Here is a 20663-nt window from a genome sequence, read left to right on the forward strand (position 1 = left end):
AGAAAAAGAGAGAGTTGAAGGGCGAGACAGAGAGAGAGAGAGGCGAGAGAGAGAGAGAGAGAGAGAGGCAGAGAAGCAGAGAGAAAGAGAGAGAGAGCGCGAGACAGAGAGAGAGAGCGGCAGAGAGAGAGAGAGAGAGAGAGAGAGAGAGACAGAGAGAGAGAGAGAGAGAGCGAGACAGAGAGAGAGAGAGCGAGACAGAGAGAGAGAGAGAGAGAGAGAGAGAGAGAGAGAGCGCGAGACAGAGAGAGAGAGAGAGAGAGAGAGAGAGAGAGCGAGACAGAGAGAGAGAGAGACAGAGAGAGAGAGAGAGAGCGAGACAGAGAGAGAGAGAGAGAGACAGAGAGAGAGAGAGAGAGAGAGAGAGAGAGAGAGAGACAGAGAGAGAGAGAGAGAGAGAGACAGAGAGAGAGAGAGAGAGAGAGAGAGAGAGAGAGAGAGAGAGAGAGAGAGCGAGACAGAGAGAGAGAGAGAGAGAGAGCGAGACAGAGAGAGAGAGAGAGAGAGAGAGAGCGAGACAGAGAGAGAGAGCGAGAGACAGAGAGAGAGCGAGACAGAGAGAGAGAGAGAGAGAGAGAGAGAGCACGAGACAGAGAGAGAGAGAGAGAGAGAGAGAGAGCAGAGAGAGAGAGAGAGAGAGCGCGCGAGACAGAGAGAGAGAGAGAGAGCGCGCGAGACAGAGAGAGAGAGAGAGCGCGCGAGACAGAGAGAGAGAGAGAGCGCGAGACAGACAGAGAGAGAGAGAGCGCGAGACAGACAGAGAGAGAGAGCCGCGAGACAGACAGAGAGAGAGAGCACGAGACAGAGAGAGAGAGAGAGCACGAGACAGAGAGAGAGAGAGAGCACGCGAGACAGAGAGAGAGAGAGAGAGCGCGCGAGACAGAGAGAGAGAGCGCGCGAGACAGAGAGAGAGCGCGCGAGACAGAGAGACAGGAGACAGAGCTACAGAAGAGAGCGACAGAAAGACAGAGCCAGAGCGACAGAAAGACAGAGCCAGAGCGACAGAAAGACAGAGCCAGAGACACCCAGAGCCAGAGACACCCAGAGACAGAGACACCCAGAGACAGAGACACCCAGAGACAGAGACACCCAGAGACAGAGACACCCAGAGACAGAGACACCCAGAGATACACACATTGATTGGAAACTGACACTGTCTGTCCTGTTGACAGACCATATAGATAGTCTATTTTTGGGCTGGTGGCAAGAAAGTTCAAAAATCTTCTTGCCCACATGTCTCTTGTATACAAGCACATTTTACTGTACATAGGGTGTACGTCAGCATGACAGGAAGATACCCAGCCTTTAGTTACTGGTCAGACATACTTAGCAGCATACATCACACTAGTTAGCAGCACTGCAACAGTGATAAAATGAAGAATACTTGACTTTATGACATGGGAAGTGTGCTGCAGTCAAACTGAAAAAAAAATAGTTAAATCAGTATGAGGACTGGATCTTCCTGACTTATAGGGATATAAGACGGCTTAAGAAGTAAAGGGTGTTAAACTACACAAGGAGTATCTGATTTGGAGATGAGCACTGTAATGCAATCACATAAACCAGAAATAATGGTGGGGGTGGAGTAAAGTACAGTTTTGTACCTACCATAAATGTAGATGTTAGAGGATCTCCATTGCTGCAGTCCTTACATATGGGTATTCCGCTGTCCACAATCGGCCCGAATACCAAAGGGATAGAATCGGCGTCGGTCATCGGCGCCCGAGACTGACGTCAGTACGTGCCAGTACAAATGCGCATGACCGACGCCATAACCTCAGTCTTTCTTGCCTCAGTCGTCAGAATGCAAAAAACACCACCCAAACCCCAACCTAAAAAGAAAAGGGGGGAAGGAGGGAGGGTTGACTGCAGCAATGGAGATCCTCGAACAGCTACATTTATGCAAGGTACAAAACTGTACTATGTTCTTCACCTCGCATTGCGGCAGTCCTTACATATGGGTAGAATCCCAGAGCAACGGAAAAAAGGGAGGCTGGCCAACTAAATAGCATTAGGAGCTGCTAACATGCCCTGTAAGATTGCAGTGGCAAACCCAGCCCTAGACCTAGAATAAAGAGGTAAATGATAATGCTTTGTAAAGGTATGTACAGAACTCCAAGTAGCTGCCTCTAGAATGTCTTTAGTAGCTACCCCTCTCAAAAAGCAGTAGAAGTGGCCGTAGCCCTAGTAGAATGAGGCCTGATCCCAACTGGAACCTCCTTTCCATGATGAGAGTAACAAAAAGCAATACAATGGCCAATCCACTTGGAAATAGTTTGTTTCGAGACAGCTTTCGTGGAAGTCAAAGCAAACGAAACAAATAATTGCTGAGATCTTCTGAACTCTTTGGTTCTGAACAAATAATACCTTAACTGCCTATGTACATCCAAAGAATGCAAAACTTTCCCCTTCATTTTGGGGTCAGCATAAAAAGTAGGCAAATGTATAGATTGGTTCAATGCCACATTAGAAATCACTTTAGGCAGAAAAGTAGGATTAGTACGTAAGGAAACTCTGTCCTTGTGAAAAATCAGAAAAGGTTCCACTGCCATGAGGGCCTGTAATTCAGATACCCTACTAGCAGAAGTAACAGCCAATAAAAAAGCAGTCTTCCAAGACAACAACTTCAATTCAGCTGTAGCTGCAGGTTCAAAAGGAGGCAGCGTCAGCTTTTCCAAAACAAAATTAAGATCCCAGGTAGGAGTAGGAGCCCTCCGTGCTAGTCTTATATTCTTTGCCCCTCTAAGAAACTGTTTAACCAATGGATGTGAAAATAAAGGAGGGTCACAATCATAGTGAGCAGAAATAGCTGCAGCATACACTTTTACAGAAGAGAAGGACAAACCCTTGTCCAATAAAATAGTCAAATATTGCAATGTACAACTCAAATTAGGCAATTTGACATCAAAGCCTTTAGCTAAACTCCAAAGAAAAAATCTCTTCCATTTATCAGCATAAACTTTTTGAGTACTAGGACGCCTGGCTTCAAAAATAACATCCAAAACTTGTTGAGGGAGCTGAAGGCCCTCCTTCTCTAAAACAGAATGCGCCAGGCTGTCAGGTGTAGGGATTGCACCCTGACATTGAGAAAATGATTGTTTTCCTGAGACAATAAGTGAGGAATCTGTGGTAATGGCCAAGGTGTTCCATGAATTAAGCTCCTCAACAAAGGGTACCAATGCTGACGAGGCCAATCCGGTGCTATAAGGATCATGCAAGGTTTGTCCCTCCTGACTTCAACAGCACCTTTGGAAGAAGAGGCAAAGGAGGAAAAGCATACACGTGAAGGTTGCTCCAACTGAAGGATAGTGCATCGATTTTCCAGGCTTTTGGATGAAACAGCCTTGTGCAAAACAGTGGCAGTTGGAAATTCAGAGGAGAAGCGAACAGATCTATGTCTGAGTTCCCAAGCCCTGGTCAACTGAAGAAATACCTGAGGGTCCAATTTCCATTCGTGAGGATCCACAATCTGTCTGCTCAGAACATCTGCTAACGAATTTTGTGCTCCTGGCAGAAACTGTGCTCAAAGAGTGATGTGCAGATTCAAAGCAGTTTCCCATAACAGCATTGCTTGTCTGCAAAGAGGGTAAGAATGAGTTCCCCTGCTTGTTGATGTACCACATGACAGTTGTGTTGTCTGTTCGAATCAACACCAGTCCTGGTTGAAGTAGGCTCTTGAATCCTTCCAAAGCAAATTGAACTGCCAGCATCTCTTTCATGTTGATATGCAAGTGAAGTAGCTCTGGGGGCCAAAGGTCTTTGAATCCATTTTCCTCTGAAATGAGCTCCCCAGGCTGACTCCGAGGCGTCTGTCGTCAATATCTGACTTGCCTCTGGTTGGGTCACAGAGAGCGACTTGTTTAGGTGACATTCCTGAGCCCACCACAGAAATTCTTTCTGAATGCAAGGTAGAATCCGAATGACAGTGTCCAAATCGTGGCTGTGTTGAGTCCAAACGCTTTTGAGATACCATTGTAGCTTCCTCATATGCAGTTTGGCATTGGGAAGTACTAGAATGCAAGATGCCATGAACCCTAAGGCTTGAAGGACTGTCCTTGCAGTCAGCCTGGACATTACTGATAGCTGTTGGAAGTATAGGTGAAGATTTCTTTGTTTGTCCGGGGTAAGAAATGCCATCTGAGCAGCTGTATTCAGTCTTACACCCAGAAAACACATCTCTTGTGAGGGTACTAGACTGGACTTTATTTCGCTCACAGAATACCCTAGGCAACTTAAAACTGTCATTACATACTGCAGATGTTGAAGAAGTTCGTGCTTGCCTTGAGCCAGAATCAAACAGTCGTCCAGATAAGGATAAATTTGAATTCCTGTTAGTCTGAGAAAAGCTATTACTGGAGCCAGGACTTTGTGAATACCCTGGGCGCAGTAGACAAGCCAAAGGGCAATGCAGAGAACTGATAATGCAAATTCCCATTCCGAAATCTCAGGAATTTTCTGCAACTGGGCCTGATAGGAATGTGAAGATAGGCCTCTTTGAGATCCAGAGTCACCATCCAGTGATCTTTGCCCAGCATAGGTAACAGCTGTTGCAGTGTTAACATCTTGAATTTTGGAATTTCCAGAAAGGTGTTTAGAATGGACAAATCCAGAATTGGCCTCCAAGTATTTCCTTTCTTTGGCACTAAGAAAAGACGGGAATAAAACCCTGTGCCTCTTTCTGCAGAAGGTACTTCCTGTATTACTCCCACTTGCAAATGCTGCTTCTGCTTAGGACCACGTGGCAAGAAAGACTGAGGTTATGGTGTCGGTCATGCACATTTGTACTGGCACGTACTGACGTCAGACTCGGGCGCCGATGACCGACGCCGGTTCTAGCCCTTTAGTATTCGGGCCGATTGTGGACAGCGGAATACCCATATGTAAGGACTGCAGCAATGGGAGACTAAGAACATCTACATTATTTTCATTCACCAGACAAGTATAAAATCTTGCATGAACCAACCTGCCCATTCATTCCACATTGGCAAAATCAAGTGAGGGAATGCCATAATCCTTGCAGATACAATTAACTAACATGTCCAATAATTAATACAACCAAACTGAACAGGGTACAGGGAAAGAACCTGAAAAAATGTGACTAGGAAGGAAATTAGCATTAAAATCAAAAGCAGCAGCCTGAAAGACAGATTCTTACTGTGAACAGTGAGGGAGAAGGGTTAGGTTGTACTACAACTGCATTAGACCACAAGGGAAGAGACAACATTTTATGTGCCGTGTGGCCTTTGTGCAGAGTTTTATGGGTTCCTGCAACTGCAGGTCTACAACACTAGGTGAAACGATACCCTTCTCACTCAAGTCAGACTCCAAATAGAATCCAAGCAACTTTGTTACAACAAAGGTCCCCACTCATCCAGGAAAACACTTCTGATATTATTAACTGAGACATTAAACAGGTCTTTCAAGTTATAATGCAACCACAGAGACCGACAATCACAGTATATACTACCGTAAAGCAATTCAATTATTTCTGTTGCAGGTTTTAGTAAAATCGCATTACGCAGCTGCCTAGAAATGATTTTAGGTATGCATGAAATAGACCCTGTTTGCTCTTGCTTAGCCAAAGTACATAAAGACTTAATTGCCACCATGCTCTCAAAATGTATGCCACACACTAAACATATTAGCCCCTGAAAAACAGCTCATGATACAAGTGTGCTTAGGTAGCTTACCTTCCCCTCCTTCTGGAGTAAAAGATGCTGTAATGATGTCAATGTCAGCACAATTCATGACTACCTGACTTGTAGCAATTTCCACCTGCAAGAACAAAGCACTAAATTATTTTACTTGTTAAAATAAAGATGCATTAGTCTAAACTTCTGGGTACAAGTTCAGCTATCCACTTATGTTGCAGCATTCCAAAATATGCTAAACAAGATGTCTGCCAGCAAAATGCTGCAAAAATTAAATTTACATCATTATTGTGTTGTCAGGTAGAGAAGCACATTTGTGTCAGTTAACTTACGCCAACAGTAGATATCGAACAGATCACTGCTGCAGTAGTCGTAACCAAACTGGACATCTTGACAAGGATGTCCAATCACACTACAAAGCTTTGGCTTCCCTTCGTGTGCGTCATACATCTACCCTTAGAACATATGTGTTGGTGTAAGAGGAATATGCAGATATGCCAAGAAATTCCATACATGCATTAAATACATACATTAAATTTTCTTCTTTCAGCTTTTCCAGGTTAGGGGTCGCCACAGCGGAACTCTGGTCTGCTAATGATTGGCAGTAGATTTTTACAGTGCCGAGGTGCCAGCCCAACGCCCAAACTTTAACGAAGGCACGCCCATTTACGCATGTCTTTTCGAACTCCACTCGACCGTGGGGAGGGCATGCAGACTCCACACAGAAGGGGCTCAAGCCGAGAATCGAACGGGAGAACCTCTTGCTGTGAGGCAACAATGCTACTGCTGCACCACCGCGGCTATAAATACTTTAAATAAAATTAATTACAGCTTTCTTGCCAAAAAGGAAGGCTAAAACCTGAAACTACCACAATTTATTCAAATAAGACCAGTCAAGTCATAAGGAAAAAGGTAAAATAGGCTACCCCACAATGGCTAAGAAAGAGAACCAAAGAAAAACTGGGGAAGGCGGTAGGGTGCTAACACTGCAATACAGATAAGGTCCAACATCTACTGTTAAGGTAAGTTAACTTACACAGCTATCTTCTGTTCACTGACACTGCAGGCAGGAGTGTTTTTTTTTTTTGTTTGTTTAGGATAGAACATACGGAAATGAATGTGAACCTAGAAAAAACCTTTGGCATAACAGAAGGGTTGGTTGTAAGATTTATCATAGCCTTGTGGAAAATCAGAAAAAATTCAAAAAAACACATTAGGGCCTGGGCCTGTAATGCAGATGACTGTCTAGCCAAAATCACAGCAATAAGCGTCTTTCATGAGGGAAATTAAAAATAAATAAATAAAAAAGGGGGGGGGGGCTGTCTGCAGGTTCAAAGAGGGACAGATTTAACTTCTCCAATGTTGGTGGTGTCCTTTGGCTTTTCCCGGTTAGGGGTCGTGGAACTCCGGTCCGCTAATGATTGGCAGTTGATTTTTACGTACCGAGTTGCCAGCCCTGACGCACAACCTTCAACGAAGGCACGCCCATTCACGCATGTCTCCACGCAGAAGACGCTCTAGCTGAGAGTCAAACCGGACAGCGTCTTACTGTGAGGCGACAACACTACCGCAGCACCACCACCGCAGCATTTGACTTCTCCAATACAAAATTAAAATCTAAAAGAAAAAAAAAGATAGCCGTTTTATTAAGCTACATAAAATCCCCTTTTCAAAAACTGTTCAACCTGGAATAAGGAAGAAAATGAGGAAGAGGGAGATATCCAAAGGCAGATAAACTGTTCAACCTGGAATAATGAAGAAAATGAGGAAGAGGGGGCTATACAAATGCAGATAAACTGTTCAACCTGGAATAAGGAAGAAAATGAGGAAGAGGGGGATATACAAAGGCAGATAAACTGTTCAACCTGGAATAAGGAAGAAAATGAGGAAGAGGAGGATATACAAAGGCAGATAAACAGCCAAAAGATGCACCTTTATAGAACTGTACGCCAAGCCTGAATTGATAAATTCACATAGGTAAGTTAGAGCCACAGCAGCCCCTACTTGGGATTGATCTTGCTCGGTTTTCTGGCACCAACAAGAAACTCTTTTCCCATTTGGCTAAACATTCTGGTTGCTGGTGGTTTTTTTTTTTTTTTTTTGACTCCTTTAATACTTGCTGCATGCCCTTTGAAAAAGGGTGCCTAAATGCGATAAAGAAATCATCAATCTTCCATTCCACAAACAGAATTAATAAGGAGGATATATGAAATCATGGAGGAAAGAATTAAGGTGAGTGTTCATCTACAACAAGCTGTGTACCAAGTACAGGTGTTCATCTACAACAAGCTGTGTACCAAGTACAGGTGTTCATCTACAACAAGCTGTGTACCAAGTACAGGTGTTCATCTACAACAAGCCGTGTACCAAGTACAGGTGTTCATCTACAACAAGCTGTGTACCAAGTACAGGTGTTCATCTACAACAAGCCGTGTACCAAGTACAGGTGTTCATCTACAACAAGCTGTGTACCAAGTACAGGTGTTCATCTACAACAAGCTGTGTACCAAGTACAGGTGTTCATCTACAACAAGCTGTGTACCAAGTACAGGTGTTCATCTACAACAAGCTGTGTACCAAGTACAGGTGTGCTCTTTTCCTTTTATTTGCTTTATATTAATAGCAAATTGTTAAAAATGGGGGGCTCACAAGGATATGGCTCACAAGGATATAGCTGATATAATAATCAAGAAAAGTCAAGTGCAGATATTTTGCACTTGATAAATCCTGAAAATGACATATCCTTGTAGTGGAATATTTTGACAGTTTCAAATCTTTTTGCACTACAAAATTAATGAAGATTAAGGCTTTAACAGTAAATTATGTACTCACACTTGAATGGATTCCCGCTAAATGACAATTCTTTCAAATGCAGATAAAGTGGGAAAAAACTTATATACTGCATTCCCCATGTGATGGAACAACTCACAAACACCAAACTTCAAGATGGCACGACAGTAGAGAAAAAAGAAAACCTCACTGCCAATGAAAGTTGTTTTACCCAATTTTTTTTGCATGCTCAGCACCTGCGGAAAGACATGTCAATCAAGTGAGATTTCCCCACATGAATTGGTTCACAATCCCCATATTTTGGGATAGAATAAGAGGAAGTATTTAGCTGCCAAAACAAGAACCCTTTAAATCCACGCTTCCCTGCTGAGAGGCCAAACAAGAGAACATAAAAACTGAGTAACTCGAAGCTCTCAATTACGTACACGGATAATTAAGCTATAAACAGTGAAAAAGTTTAGTTCCTTTAGTTTTATATACAGGGCAGGCACAAAAAAAAAATTCAACCTCAACCAGGCAAGTAGTGGACAATATTTAAGGAATTTGTGACGGAAAGACAGCAAGAGTTATGTTGGGTAGTTTGATTCTCCCCATAGAACAAGGTTGTTCAGGGTTACCCGATTTGAAGGGATACTTTAGAGCTACACAGTTAAAACTTTTACAGAATGCAAGCAGAAGGTTATTAAATCCCAGTAGAAAGGGATGATTATGATGAAATGGGGGGGGGTTAAGAGATAAGGAGAGAATAGGATTATGAATGCAGATCCTTAATGGAGAATAAGACAACTATACAGACTATACTCAAAGTTGCAGAAAGTACTCTGAGCAAGTTATTTGGGAGCAAATAACCAGAGAAGGAGGAGGTCAGCAGAAGTATGGGCTGCAAAAGTTAGAGACTGCCTGGGACTGATATCAGAAGGCATGCAAAGTGAAATCAGCAGGAGACTGCCAAGTGAAAGACCAGCTCTCGTAGAGTTTTAGTCGAGTCTAGAACAGAAGCTGCTGTTAGAAATGGAAAATTAGTAGGGCAATTAAAATATTGCATGACAACTGTAACAGTCAGAGGAGGTTAAAACATATTGTAAACTGCCTTTTCTAGTCTCTCTTCCCAAAGTAACAGAAGAACATAATGGCTCACAAATATGTGACAAAGTCCAAAAGGTTTAAGCTCCTTGCTTGGAAATGTCTGCATAAATATTTTAAACCCAAAGCAGACCTCCGATTTTTTCCTCTTGTAAAAAGCAAATGCTGGAGGTGTAAGACAGAGGTAATGCAGAACATGTTTTAGGGAGTGCACAAAGTTGGCAGATTCCCTGCATAGCACTCTGTCAGAAAAGCTGGGGGAGCAAATAACTAATGTTTAATGTTATTGGCTGCAAAAAAAAAATTTTTTACAAAAAATAAATTATGTAAACCAACTGTAAAAAAGAGTATTGAATATTGTAAAGGAGTAAAAGCACAAGAGGTAGGAACTTTAGAAAAGGAAAGAATCAAACTGCATAGAAATAAATGACGGGACAATGCAGAGTAATGTTCAGGAGGAGTAAGGTTTTAGGGAAGGCAGGAATAGAGCAATTTATGTAATATTGGAATGAATAATTGTTAAAAAGAATGTAAAAGGTAATACATAATGCATGAATACAACAAATATTATGGTTAATTTTATACTGATAGATGTGACTTGTGTCTTTTTATTTATATTATTTAACATTTGTTAACCAGGAAAGTCCGACTCGGAAAGAAACAATTTTCAGAGGAGGCCCGGGGAGAACTGCTCCAGACATGTCTTTGTAATAAAAGTGTTTTAAAAACAGAAACAAATACAAATTTAAATTTTAATCAACCAACCATACTGTCAGATGGAGACTGCTGGTGTGAATCAGGGATCCTTTTGCCCTGTGTGAGTGAATCCACTCTGTGGATGTTTTTGGCAACTGTTCCTGGCCATATGTATGACAAGGGAGAACTAGGAGTATATTTGGCAAGTTAGTCACGATCTTAAGAAATGTGAATATCGCAGGGGGAAAGGCAGAGGAACACTCCAGTCCTCCAGAAAGAAAATGCATATTTTTTTCAGCCCTTTTTGCAAGGTGTCCTGAACAGAACTGGTTTAGTTGTCTGTTGAGACACAAGGGAAACAGATGTGCTTGGGGAGTTTGCCTACCTGCAATTTCCAGAAAGAACACTTGGTATAGCACTCACTTTTGACTGTTTATCCTGGATCGTTTCAAAATATATGCTAGCGTTCTATTCTGATTGACTGCCTGTGACAGAGTAAGGCTGGTATGTACTATAAGCTCCCAAGCAATCATAGCTAGCCTGCATGGAATGGCTGTCCTCCTTTGTTGGTTTGTATACATCACTGTGGTACTGTCAGTTATAGTAAGCCACGGTGGTGCAGCGATAGCGTTGTCGCCTCACAGCAAGAAGTTCTCCCATTCGATTCTTGGCTGGAGCGCCTTCTGTGTGGAGTCTGCATGTCCTCCCCGCGGTAAAGTGGCGTTCGAAAGACATGCGTGAACTGGCGTGCCTTCGTTGAAGGTTGGGCGTCTGGCTGGCACCTTGGCACTGTAAAAATCTGCCAATCATTAGCGGACCGGAATTCCACTGTGGCGACCCCTAACTGGGAAAAGCCGGAAGAACAACAGCTGTGGTACTGTCACAGTTCACCAACAGGGGCCCACAGCAGATTTAAAGCTTCAGCTTTTATTAGAGGCATCGTCCCCCTAGATACTCGCAGCACATGCTTCTTTTTGAAATGAGGCTCTCACATGCCCTGGACCTTGATGCCTTAAGAGACTGCACCAACAAATGCAAAGTTTAAAGTAGCGGGGGGGGGGGATATGAGGCCTGCAGTTAGCAATACTGCCATGGCCCATCACAGGAATTCCTTCCCGATGAAACAGAGCACTAGAAGTTGAGCTACCATTTAATTTTCTTAAAAGTGCAGTCGGACAAGTGGGACAATTAGGATGGCCACAGCTATATAACCCACAATTTCTAAAAACTCTCTTGCTGTGGACATATTTTGATGGTACTGATTCAAGCAATAATGGAGGAGGAAAAAAAATACTTTGGAGACGGGCAAGCAGTGGATGAAGTAGCATCTAGGAGATACCACAGAAACACTTACCTGTGAGGGGCATTAATCTGCACATTTTGTTTGAAACCCAGACTGCTGTAAACATGAACAGAGAACTTAAGAGCGGCTAGGGTGCCTTGGATGGATGGAGCTGAAATGAGGCAATCATCCAAATAAGAGGAAATATGGACACTTTGAAGTCTGCAGAAGGCTAGGACTGGAGTTAACCACCATGTGAAAACTCTTATCCATGTTCACACAGATCTGGATCCTTCCACACCTTCACTCTGACTGCTGACTGGCTAGCCTCAAGGATGGAAAGCAGCAGTCAGAATAAAAGATTTCTTCTGCCCATACAAATAAATAAGGGTCCAACAATCCTGAACACAGCAGCAATATAAAGTAGAAACAGGGGGGTCTGAATTGAGAGATGAAATCAGCGAGAGAGTAGTATTGCTGGAACTGAAGTCCTCCTCAAGTCTTAGCGAGTACCTTCACTTGGTGGACTGTTTCCACAGAATCTCACCAAGACGAGCCTGTTTCCACAGAATCTCACCAAGACGAGCCTGTTTCCACAGAATCTCACCCCTGTTTCCACAGAATCTCACCGCCTGTTTCCACAGAATCTCACCAAGTCACAGAATCTCAACAAGAGACGCCTGTTTCCACAGAATCTCACCAAGACGAGCCTGTTTCCACAGAATCTCACCAAGACGAGCCTGTTTCCACAGAATCTCACCAAGACGAGCCTGTTTCCACAGAATCTCACCAAGACGAGCCTGTTTCCACAGAATCTCACCAAGACGAGCCTGTTTCCACAGAATCTCACCAAGACGAGCCTGTTTCCACAGAATCTCACCAAGACGAGCCTGTTTCCACAGAATCTCACCAAGACGAGCCTGTTTCCACAGAATCTCACCAAGATGAGCCTGTTTCCACAGAATCTCACCAAGACGAGCCTGTTTCCACAGAATCTCACCAAGACGAGCCTGTTTCCACAGAATCTCACCAAGACGAGCCTGTTTCCACAGAATCTCACCAAGACGAGCCTGTTTCCACAGAATCTCACCAAGACGAGCCTGTTTCCACAGAATCTCACCAAGACGAGCCTGTTTCCACAGAATCTCACCAAGACGAGCCTGTTTCCACAGAATCTCACCAAGGCCAGCCTGTTTCCACAGAATCTCACCAAGACGAGCCTGTTTCCACAGAATCTCACCAAGACGAGCCTGTTTCCACAGAATCTCACCAAGACGAGCCTGTTTCCACAGAATCTCACCAAGACGAGCCTGTTTCCACAGAATCTCACCAAGACGAGCCTGTTTCCACAGAATCTCACCAAGACGAGCCTGTTTCCACAGAATCTCACCAAGACGAGCCTGTTTCCACAGAATCTCACCAAGATGACACTGATATGGACTGCATTTTATATAGAATATATCACGTTAGAGGTAACATGGTATATATGCAAATGACCCCTTAAGGACATCCGGTACTTCAGCTATATGGCAGTTTTGAATGCCAATGACTTTTATTTTCCTTTTTTTAAAGTCTGTTATGGACAAATTAAGGCCAATAAAGCCAAACCCCACTAGCTGTGGACATGCATCGGCCTTCTAAGCTTCCCCAAAAACAGAAAACTCAAACCTATGCAGAGGCATACACAAAAGCCCTTTACAATCAATCAAACATCTACAAAGAAAGGGCAGTCATCATCTTCTTTTGGCTGTTCCTGTTAGGGGTCGCCACAGCGGATCATCTGTTTCCATTTCTTCCTGTCCTCTGCATCTTGCTCCGTCACACCAACCACCTGCATGTCCTCTCTCACCACATCCATAAACCTTATCTTAGGCCTTCCTCTTTTCCTGTTACTGTCATCCTTAGCAACTTTTTCCCAATATACTCAGCATCCCTCCTCAGCACATGTCCAAACCAATGTAATCTTGCCTCTCTGGCTTGGTCTCCAAACCTTCCAACCTGGGCTGACCGTCTAATATACTTATTCCTAATCCTCTCCACCTTCGTCACACCCAGTGCAAATCTTAACATCTTTAACTCTGCGACATCCAGCTCTAACTCCTGCCTTTTTGTCAGTGCCACTGTCTCCAACCCATATAAAATAGCTGGTCTCACTACCCTCTTATAGACCTTCCCTTTCACTCTTACTGGTACTTGTCTGTCACAAATCAATCTTGACACTCTTCTCCACCCACTCCATCCTGCCTATACTCTCTTCTTCACCTCTCTTCCACATTCACCATTACTCTGAACTGTTGATCCCAAGTATTTAAACTTATCCACCTTCGCCACCTCTACTCCTTGCATACTCACCATTCCTGTATCCTCCCTCTCATTCTCACATATATATTCTGCCTTAGTCTGCAGACCTTTATTCCTCTTCTCTCTAGAGCATTATCTCAATCTCTCCAGGATCTCCTCCACCTGTTCCCTACTCTCACTACAGATCACAATGTCATCTGCAAACATCACAGTCCACGGGGACTCCTGTCTAATCTCATCTGTCAACCTGTCCATCACCATTGCAAATAAGAAAGGGCTCAGAGCTGATCCTTGATGTAATCCCACCTCACTTTAAACAATCTGTCACTCCCACCGCAGACCTCACCGCTGTCACACTACCCTCGTACATATCCTGTACCACTCTTGCATACTTCTGACACTCCCGACTTCCTCATACAATACCACAGCTCCTCTAGGCACCTTGCCATATGCTTTCTCCAAGTCTACAAAAATGCAATGCAACTCCTTCTGACCTTCTCTGTACTTCTCCATCAGAGCAAACATCACATCTGTAGTGCTCTTTCCCAGCATGAAACCATACTGCTGATCACTAATCATCACGTCCCTTCTTAACCTAGCTTCCACTACTCTTTCCCATAATTTCATGCTGTGACTGATCAATTTAATCCCTCTGTAGTTACTACAGCTCTGCACATCACCCTTATTCTTAAAAAAATCGGTACCAAAACACTTTCTCCATTCTTCAGGCATCCTCTCACTATCCAAGACTTCATTAAACAATCTGGTTAGAAACTCTACTGCCATTTCACCTGAACACCTCCATGCTTGCACAGGTATGTCATCTGGACCAACAGCCTTTCCATTCTTCATAGCTGTCCTCATTTCCTCCTTGCTAATCCATTGCACTTCATGATTCACTATCCCCACATCATCCAATCTTCTCTCCCTCTCATTCTCTTCATTCATCAACCCCTCAAAAGTACTCTTTCCATTTGCTCAACACACTCTCCTCGCTTGTGAGTAGGTTTCCCTCTATCCTTTATCACCTTTACCTGCTGCACATCTTTCCTAGCTCGGTCCCTCTGTCTAGCCAATCGGTACAGGTACTTTTCTCCCTCCTCAGTGTCCAACCTTTCATACAACTCTTCATACGCCTTATCCTTCACCACCTCTCTCTTTGCCATGCACCTCATCTCCTTATACTCCTGTCTACTTTCATCTCTCTGACAATCCCACTTCTTTGCCAACCTCTTTCTCTGTATACTCTCCTGCACTTCCTCATTCCACCACCATGAAGTACAGGACCGAAATTAACCCAGGTCAAACTGCAAAAATGAGCCACCCTGGTGAGCTCATGGTATTAATAGGTTGTAAAACAAAAGAAAGAAAATACTGTTAAGTAGTAAGAGGGGAATGTATACAACAGAGCAAAAAAAAAAAAAAAAAATCAGTCAAATCTCTGAAAGCAGACCAAGGTAAAAAGAGCTTCCAAAGCCAAGGATAAACATAAAGCACTTTTCAGTTACATCCATAATCTTGCAGGCAACACTCAAGGTGCAGAATTAGTTGTAGTAGCACCACCTATACTCAGTCAGAAGATATAGCAAATCTCCCCAAAATCTCCAGTTCCCCCCATAGAAATACCCTTCACCATTCCACCACCAAATTATCACCAAACAGGTTGCCACTGCACTCTCTAAAGTGCAAAACACATATTTAATGGGGCCTGATGACATACCAGGTTGCCTTTTAAACCACTTAAATCAAGACTTAGACCCATTAGAATCTCTAACCATAGCCTCCAGACTTTCTCCTGAAAGAGTGGAGAACAGCAACAGTCACCCTTCAGTATAAAGGAGGACCATCTATTAACCAGGGAAATTGCAGACCCATAAGCTTGACTCATCTTACATGCAAGGCCATGGAAAGAATAGTCAGGGACGTGATAAATAATGACAAAGAAAACCTCCAGACACTGGAACTGACCCAATTCTGCTTTGTCAAGGGCAGGTCATGCCTACTGACTGTGGGGGATTTCTTTAAGTAAAATCATTAGGGCCATAGAGAAGGGTAAAAGAAAGCAACATTTACCTTGACATTTGACACAATGGCCCACGTAGGTATTAGGAATAAACTCTCAAAACTGGGCATATATCCCTGCATCACCAGATGGCTAGCCAACTGTCTCACAGATAGGACATATATGGTTACACTGGGTGAATCCAGATCCAGCAAGAGGCCAGTGACTAGGAATGTGCCACAGGACTTACTGCTGGAACCACTCCTGCTCAGAATAGTTAGCGACAGACTAAACATGCTAACATGCTGGAGAGACAGATGGGTCTCAGAGATTGCCCTTTCTTTGGGACAGGCTTCCTAGTCACATTAAGCAAAGCTCTTCCCAGGCCCTCTTCTAATGCAATTTGGATCAATGGCTAGGGAATCACAAATTCACACTTGGGGCAGTGCCTTACAGATGGCGCAATCTGTAAGATACTCAAGGCACAGGCAGAAATCCATGCCATCCTCTTGCTCTAGGGGGCTATACACTGGGTAAAATCGGGTTATATAGGCTATATTTTAAGGCCTCTTAAGCCATTAGCCTAGTAATCTATGAACATTTAATAACTCCCATGGTTCCAAAAATAGGAGTTTGTTCAAAATGTGAAGACAATGTCATTTTACCAAAAAAGCTTAGTCTCTGCCCACTGGAAATTACAGTAAGAACTTCCAGAGCTACACTGGAGGGAATGATTCGAGATAGATTAAAAAACAGATTACAGAAAGTAAAGACGACCCAAAGTATTGGAAGTCTGATAAAACAAATGAACACTGTAATCAAGACCATTAAAAATTGATGTGCTATAACAAAGTAAATAGTTTAGCAGAGTAATATATTCTAACAGATAAAGCCTTACCACAAACATACAGAGGAATAAGGGAAAGGAAGGGAAGAAATGTACAAAACTGAGAAAATCAGAAGCCAGCAATGGGTAAACCCTGACATATTCACACTCTGGAGTGGATTACTGCTATTATACGACACAATTTAAGAAAGAAATTGCTTAACTTTCTTAAATGTCAGAGTGCTGAAGTGTTCCTCTACATTTTACCCTTCATTATTGAAGTACTGAACATGTGTATTGGACTTGTGTCCCCACGCTTGCAAAATACATAAGTGCAGTGTAGGGGAATCTCTGTCGCTCCCCTCCTCCCAATCAACATTTTGCAATGTGCAGTGCAAGAAATAGAAGGAAAACCAGGTATGCTTGTTGAGAACTTTTATTTTTGCTCGGTCCCTCAGCATAGTCCAAAAGAAAATCCAGATGTTCATTGGTACTTCAGTGGTTGGACTTCATTCTACTGGTATGTGTTCAATTTGCAACGGCCACTCAGTTTGGGCCATCAAATCAATCAGCATTCTTGTTTTAATACAAATGAGCCATCATTGTATACTCAAATATAGAAGTAATAAAAGCAACAAACAGTATCAGAACAGACCAGGATCTACTATCTATTTGCAATACTGTATAACACAGGCAGAAAAACAAAAAAATGCAATTCATTTATGACACAAAAAAGTAATTAGCAACAAAACAAAGACAAAGTTACAAAAAGGTACAGTTAAATGTGGGATGTGCCCAGAGTGCCCCTATAATCAGGCTGATTTCACCCTATATAATCCCAAAATGAAATTTTATTCTAAAGGGTATTCCAACTGTTCCACCGAGGGGGTGGTAAACATGGCTCACTGTCAGGTGTGTGGTTCAGTTTATGTGGGGAAGACCGAACACACTAAGACTAAGACCAAGAATTTATAAGAACATGTACGATATAAAATTGGAAAAAGGAAACAAATGTTTTATATAGACATGGCTTAAAATGCCCAACAGCAGACTTTAGGTTTGGGTACTTGAAAGGGTGAGACAACAAGAAAGGGGAGAGGTTTGGGAATCTAGGTTGGAGTTTTGAGAGCTTATCTGGCAATTGTGTTTAGAGAATTGTGTTCACCTGATAAAATTACCACATTTCTTTAACCCCAGCCTTGAGGTTAAGGGTCGATAGATATATTCAGGAACAGCTCTATTTTCTTGTACAACCAAACTTTTTTTTTGTATTTTTAATGCATTTACACTTTTTTATGGCACTTCTACTTTACATCTACATTTACAACACATTTTTATGATGTACTGATATATAAACACGCTAGTTTAAGTATGTTTAATACAGGAATTGTGATGTATTTTGGCAATGTAGGGATCGTGTTGTCCAATAGGAAGTGAGAGCTGATTATTTAATGAATAGCAAACTGTGTAGGATTGATTCTGAAGACATTTCTGGTTTGTGGAAATGAAAGCACTAAATCCGTGTTTAAATTAAATATAATTATTTTACTTAAAATGAAGACTGCTAATTAAGCAACTGTTTTTTTGACAACTCCACAGCACAAAAACTTTAGCGCAAATACTCGGGCAACAGAATGTGTAGTCATCCCCTTTGGGAAAAACCCAGTTCCCATGAATTACCACATCAATGGCAGTCCACTGAACACATAAGGCATTACAAGAGATCTGGGAACACAGGAGCAACCTCTCTTTTGAGCACCACATTGCCACTGTGGTCAGAAAGTCCTATGTGGCACATCTCATTACCAAGGGTTTTGCATCCAGGAAGAAAGAGGGCATTGTCTACTCTTCCCTCATTAGGCCAATCACCGAGTACAGTGCCCCATTTGGCATGTACTTCAGTAAACACCTGCAACAACTGGAGAGGCTGCAAAAGTACCTCACAAAGAAGATCCTAGGCCTTTAACATTTGTCCTATATGGACAGACTAAAACTCAAACTATTCTCAGTCTCATATCGCCTACTTAGCGGCACTCTTTGCTTGACTTACAAAGCCATGTCTGACCCAGCTCTGTTAGAAATGCTACATCTGAAGAAAATCCCTCTGCACCACATGCTCCAGAGACCTCAACCTCATTACCACAAAACAGAACATGCTGGAGTGCCAAGTTCATAACCCAGAGACTGCCCATGCTATGGAATAGACTTTCCATACATGTCAAGCAGAGCACCTTACTGGCCCTCTTCAAGAGAGATCTTGATGAGTGGATGGGAACTAGAAAATTCACCCCGGGGATCACTCCGGTGACTCTACTCGACAGAGGCACTGGGAACCAAGGTTGGGTGGCACGATGCCAGGGTAATCCTATGGGCTAGGCTTGTAAAGGCTCCAGGGCCATCAGCCTAGTACACACCTATGAACAGAAAGACCCTGTAGAGGTACTAGAAAATCTGTATAAAGCAGAGAAATATGGAGGGGGAAAAAGGTACAAATGGAAATGTATATAGAAAAATTAAATATGCCAAGGTCACAAGTAGATGAGGCTCAGTTACCAACAGGATAGGAAAAGACAAGATAAAAATGGTGATGTATAACCAATCTACAGGAAAGTCCACAGGAATAGATGGCATTCCTGTGGAAATTTGGAAGCTAGGAGGGAAAAAAACGGATACATTTTTAAACAAAACCTTCCAGAGCTTTAAGAGGAGAAACACCAACATCCTGGAAGAAAGCAGTGGTGGTCATAATACCTAGAGAGGGTAAAGGCCCATCAGATCCAGCTTTATACAGGCTCATTTCAATTCTAAACCAAGATTAGAAAGTGATTATTTCTATAATGGCTAAAAGGGCAAAGGTGATGCTAAAATTGACAGATATGAATCTATGTGATTTTGTGGAGGGGAAGCAAACACATGACATTAAACAGAACAATGATGATCCAGAGGGAAGCAGAATATTAGAAAATAGCACTGCTGTTGGTGGGTCGTTATGCAGAGAATGCATTCACAGTAAGCAGGGATTTTGAAGAGGCAATCAAAGCATTTGCATTCCCTGATAAAATAAGGTTGATCAGGAGGCGAAAATTAAAGTGGGTGGGTTCCTCTCGGATAATTTCTGGTTCCTCTGCTCAAAACAAGCAGGGGTTTCCACTTTCCCTGTTACTTATGTTACATTTAGAACCACTGAATAAGAAAATAAGGGTCTCAGAAATTCAAGGATATAGCTGGTATACTAGTAGAGAGGAGCTGGATTTGTAGACATTTTATACCAGACAAAAAAACAGAAAAGGGCATTTCAGTGTTGTGAAAGTCTTTTCAGGATACAAAATTAGGCCAGAACAAAAGCAATAGCTGTAAACTACATGCTCTCACACAAATTGGTTTATCAATAGCCATATTTATGGGGACATGATAGAATAAAGTACTTGGGAGTAGGATTAAAAAGGATTTTGTTGTAGCAGCTAAAGATGTGTGGAAGAAACTAAACAAAAGACAAAAACTGAAAATTGACAGCTCTGTTTTATGAGCATGGATAGCAAGATACAAGCAGTTAAAATGTTTTTAGTCCCTACAGGTTTTATACACAGGAATATTTTTATCAGAATTGAAGGTGTGGATAGCAATTAATAAAGAGCTAAAGGTTTTTTTCTGGGAGGAGAAGATGGCAAGAGTCAAGTCGGGTAAGCTGATTCTTCCATTAGAACAAGATGATTTGTGATTACCTGTTTCATGGGGTATTTCAGAGTTGCACAGTTAAGGCTCCTATACATAGCACAAGCAGAAAGCTATAATTCAAAGTGGAAAGGGATGATAAAATGGGGGAAGCTCAAGAAACAAGGACAGACTGGGATTCTGGATGTAGATTCTTAAGGAGAATAACCACACAGATTATTATTATCCATATAGTAGCGGAAAGTATTCTAAGAACTAAGCTAACATGGGAATGGTGAAAGGAGATTCTGCTGATAGGGATGAAGACAACAGACAAGAGGGTCTAGAATTTAGTGGAGAAAATTGTCAAAAGAACCATGG

General features: G+C 42.5%; 1 protein-coding gene across 1 annotated transcript in view; it reads right to left on the reverse strand.

Moving 5' to 3' along the window:
• The window catches only part of NPEPPS (aminopeptidase puromycin sensitive), a 1948381-nt gene that overhangs the window by 1895089 nt on the left and 32629 nt on the right, over positions 1–20663 (reverse strand). The window contains exon 2 of the mRNA XM_044054968.1: positions 5691–5775. Within this exon, the coding sequence (XP_043910903.1) occupies positions 5691–5775 (85 nt within the window). The remainder of the gene's footprint in view (positions 1–5690; positions 5776–20663) is intronic.

The sequence above is a fragment of the Protopterus annectens genome, chromosome 13.part0, assembly GCF_019279795.1.
Source record: "Protopterus annectens isolate FY-2018-M chromosome 13.part0, PAN1.0, whole genome shotgun sequence".
NCBI lineage: Eukaryota > Metazoa > Chordata > Ceratodontiformes > Protopteridae > Protopterus > Protopterus annectens.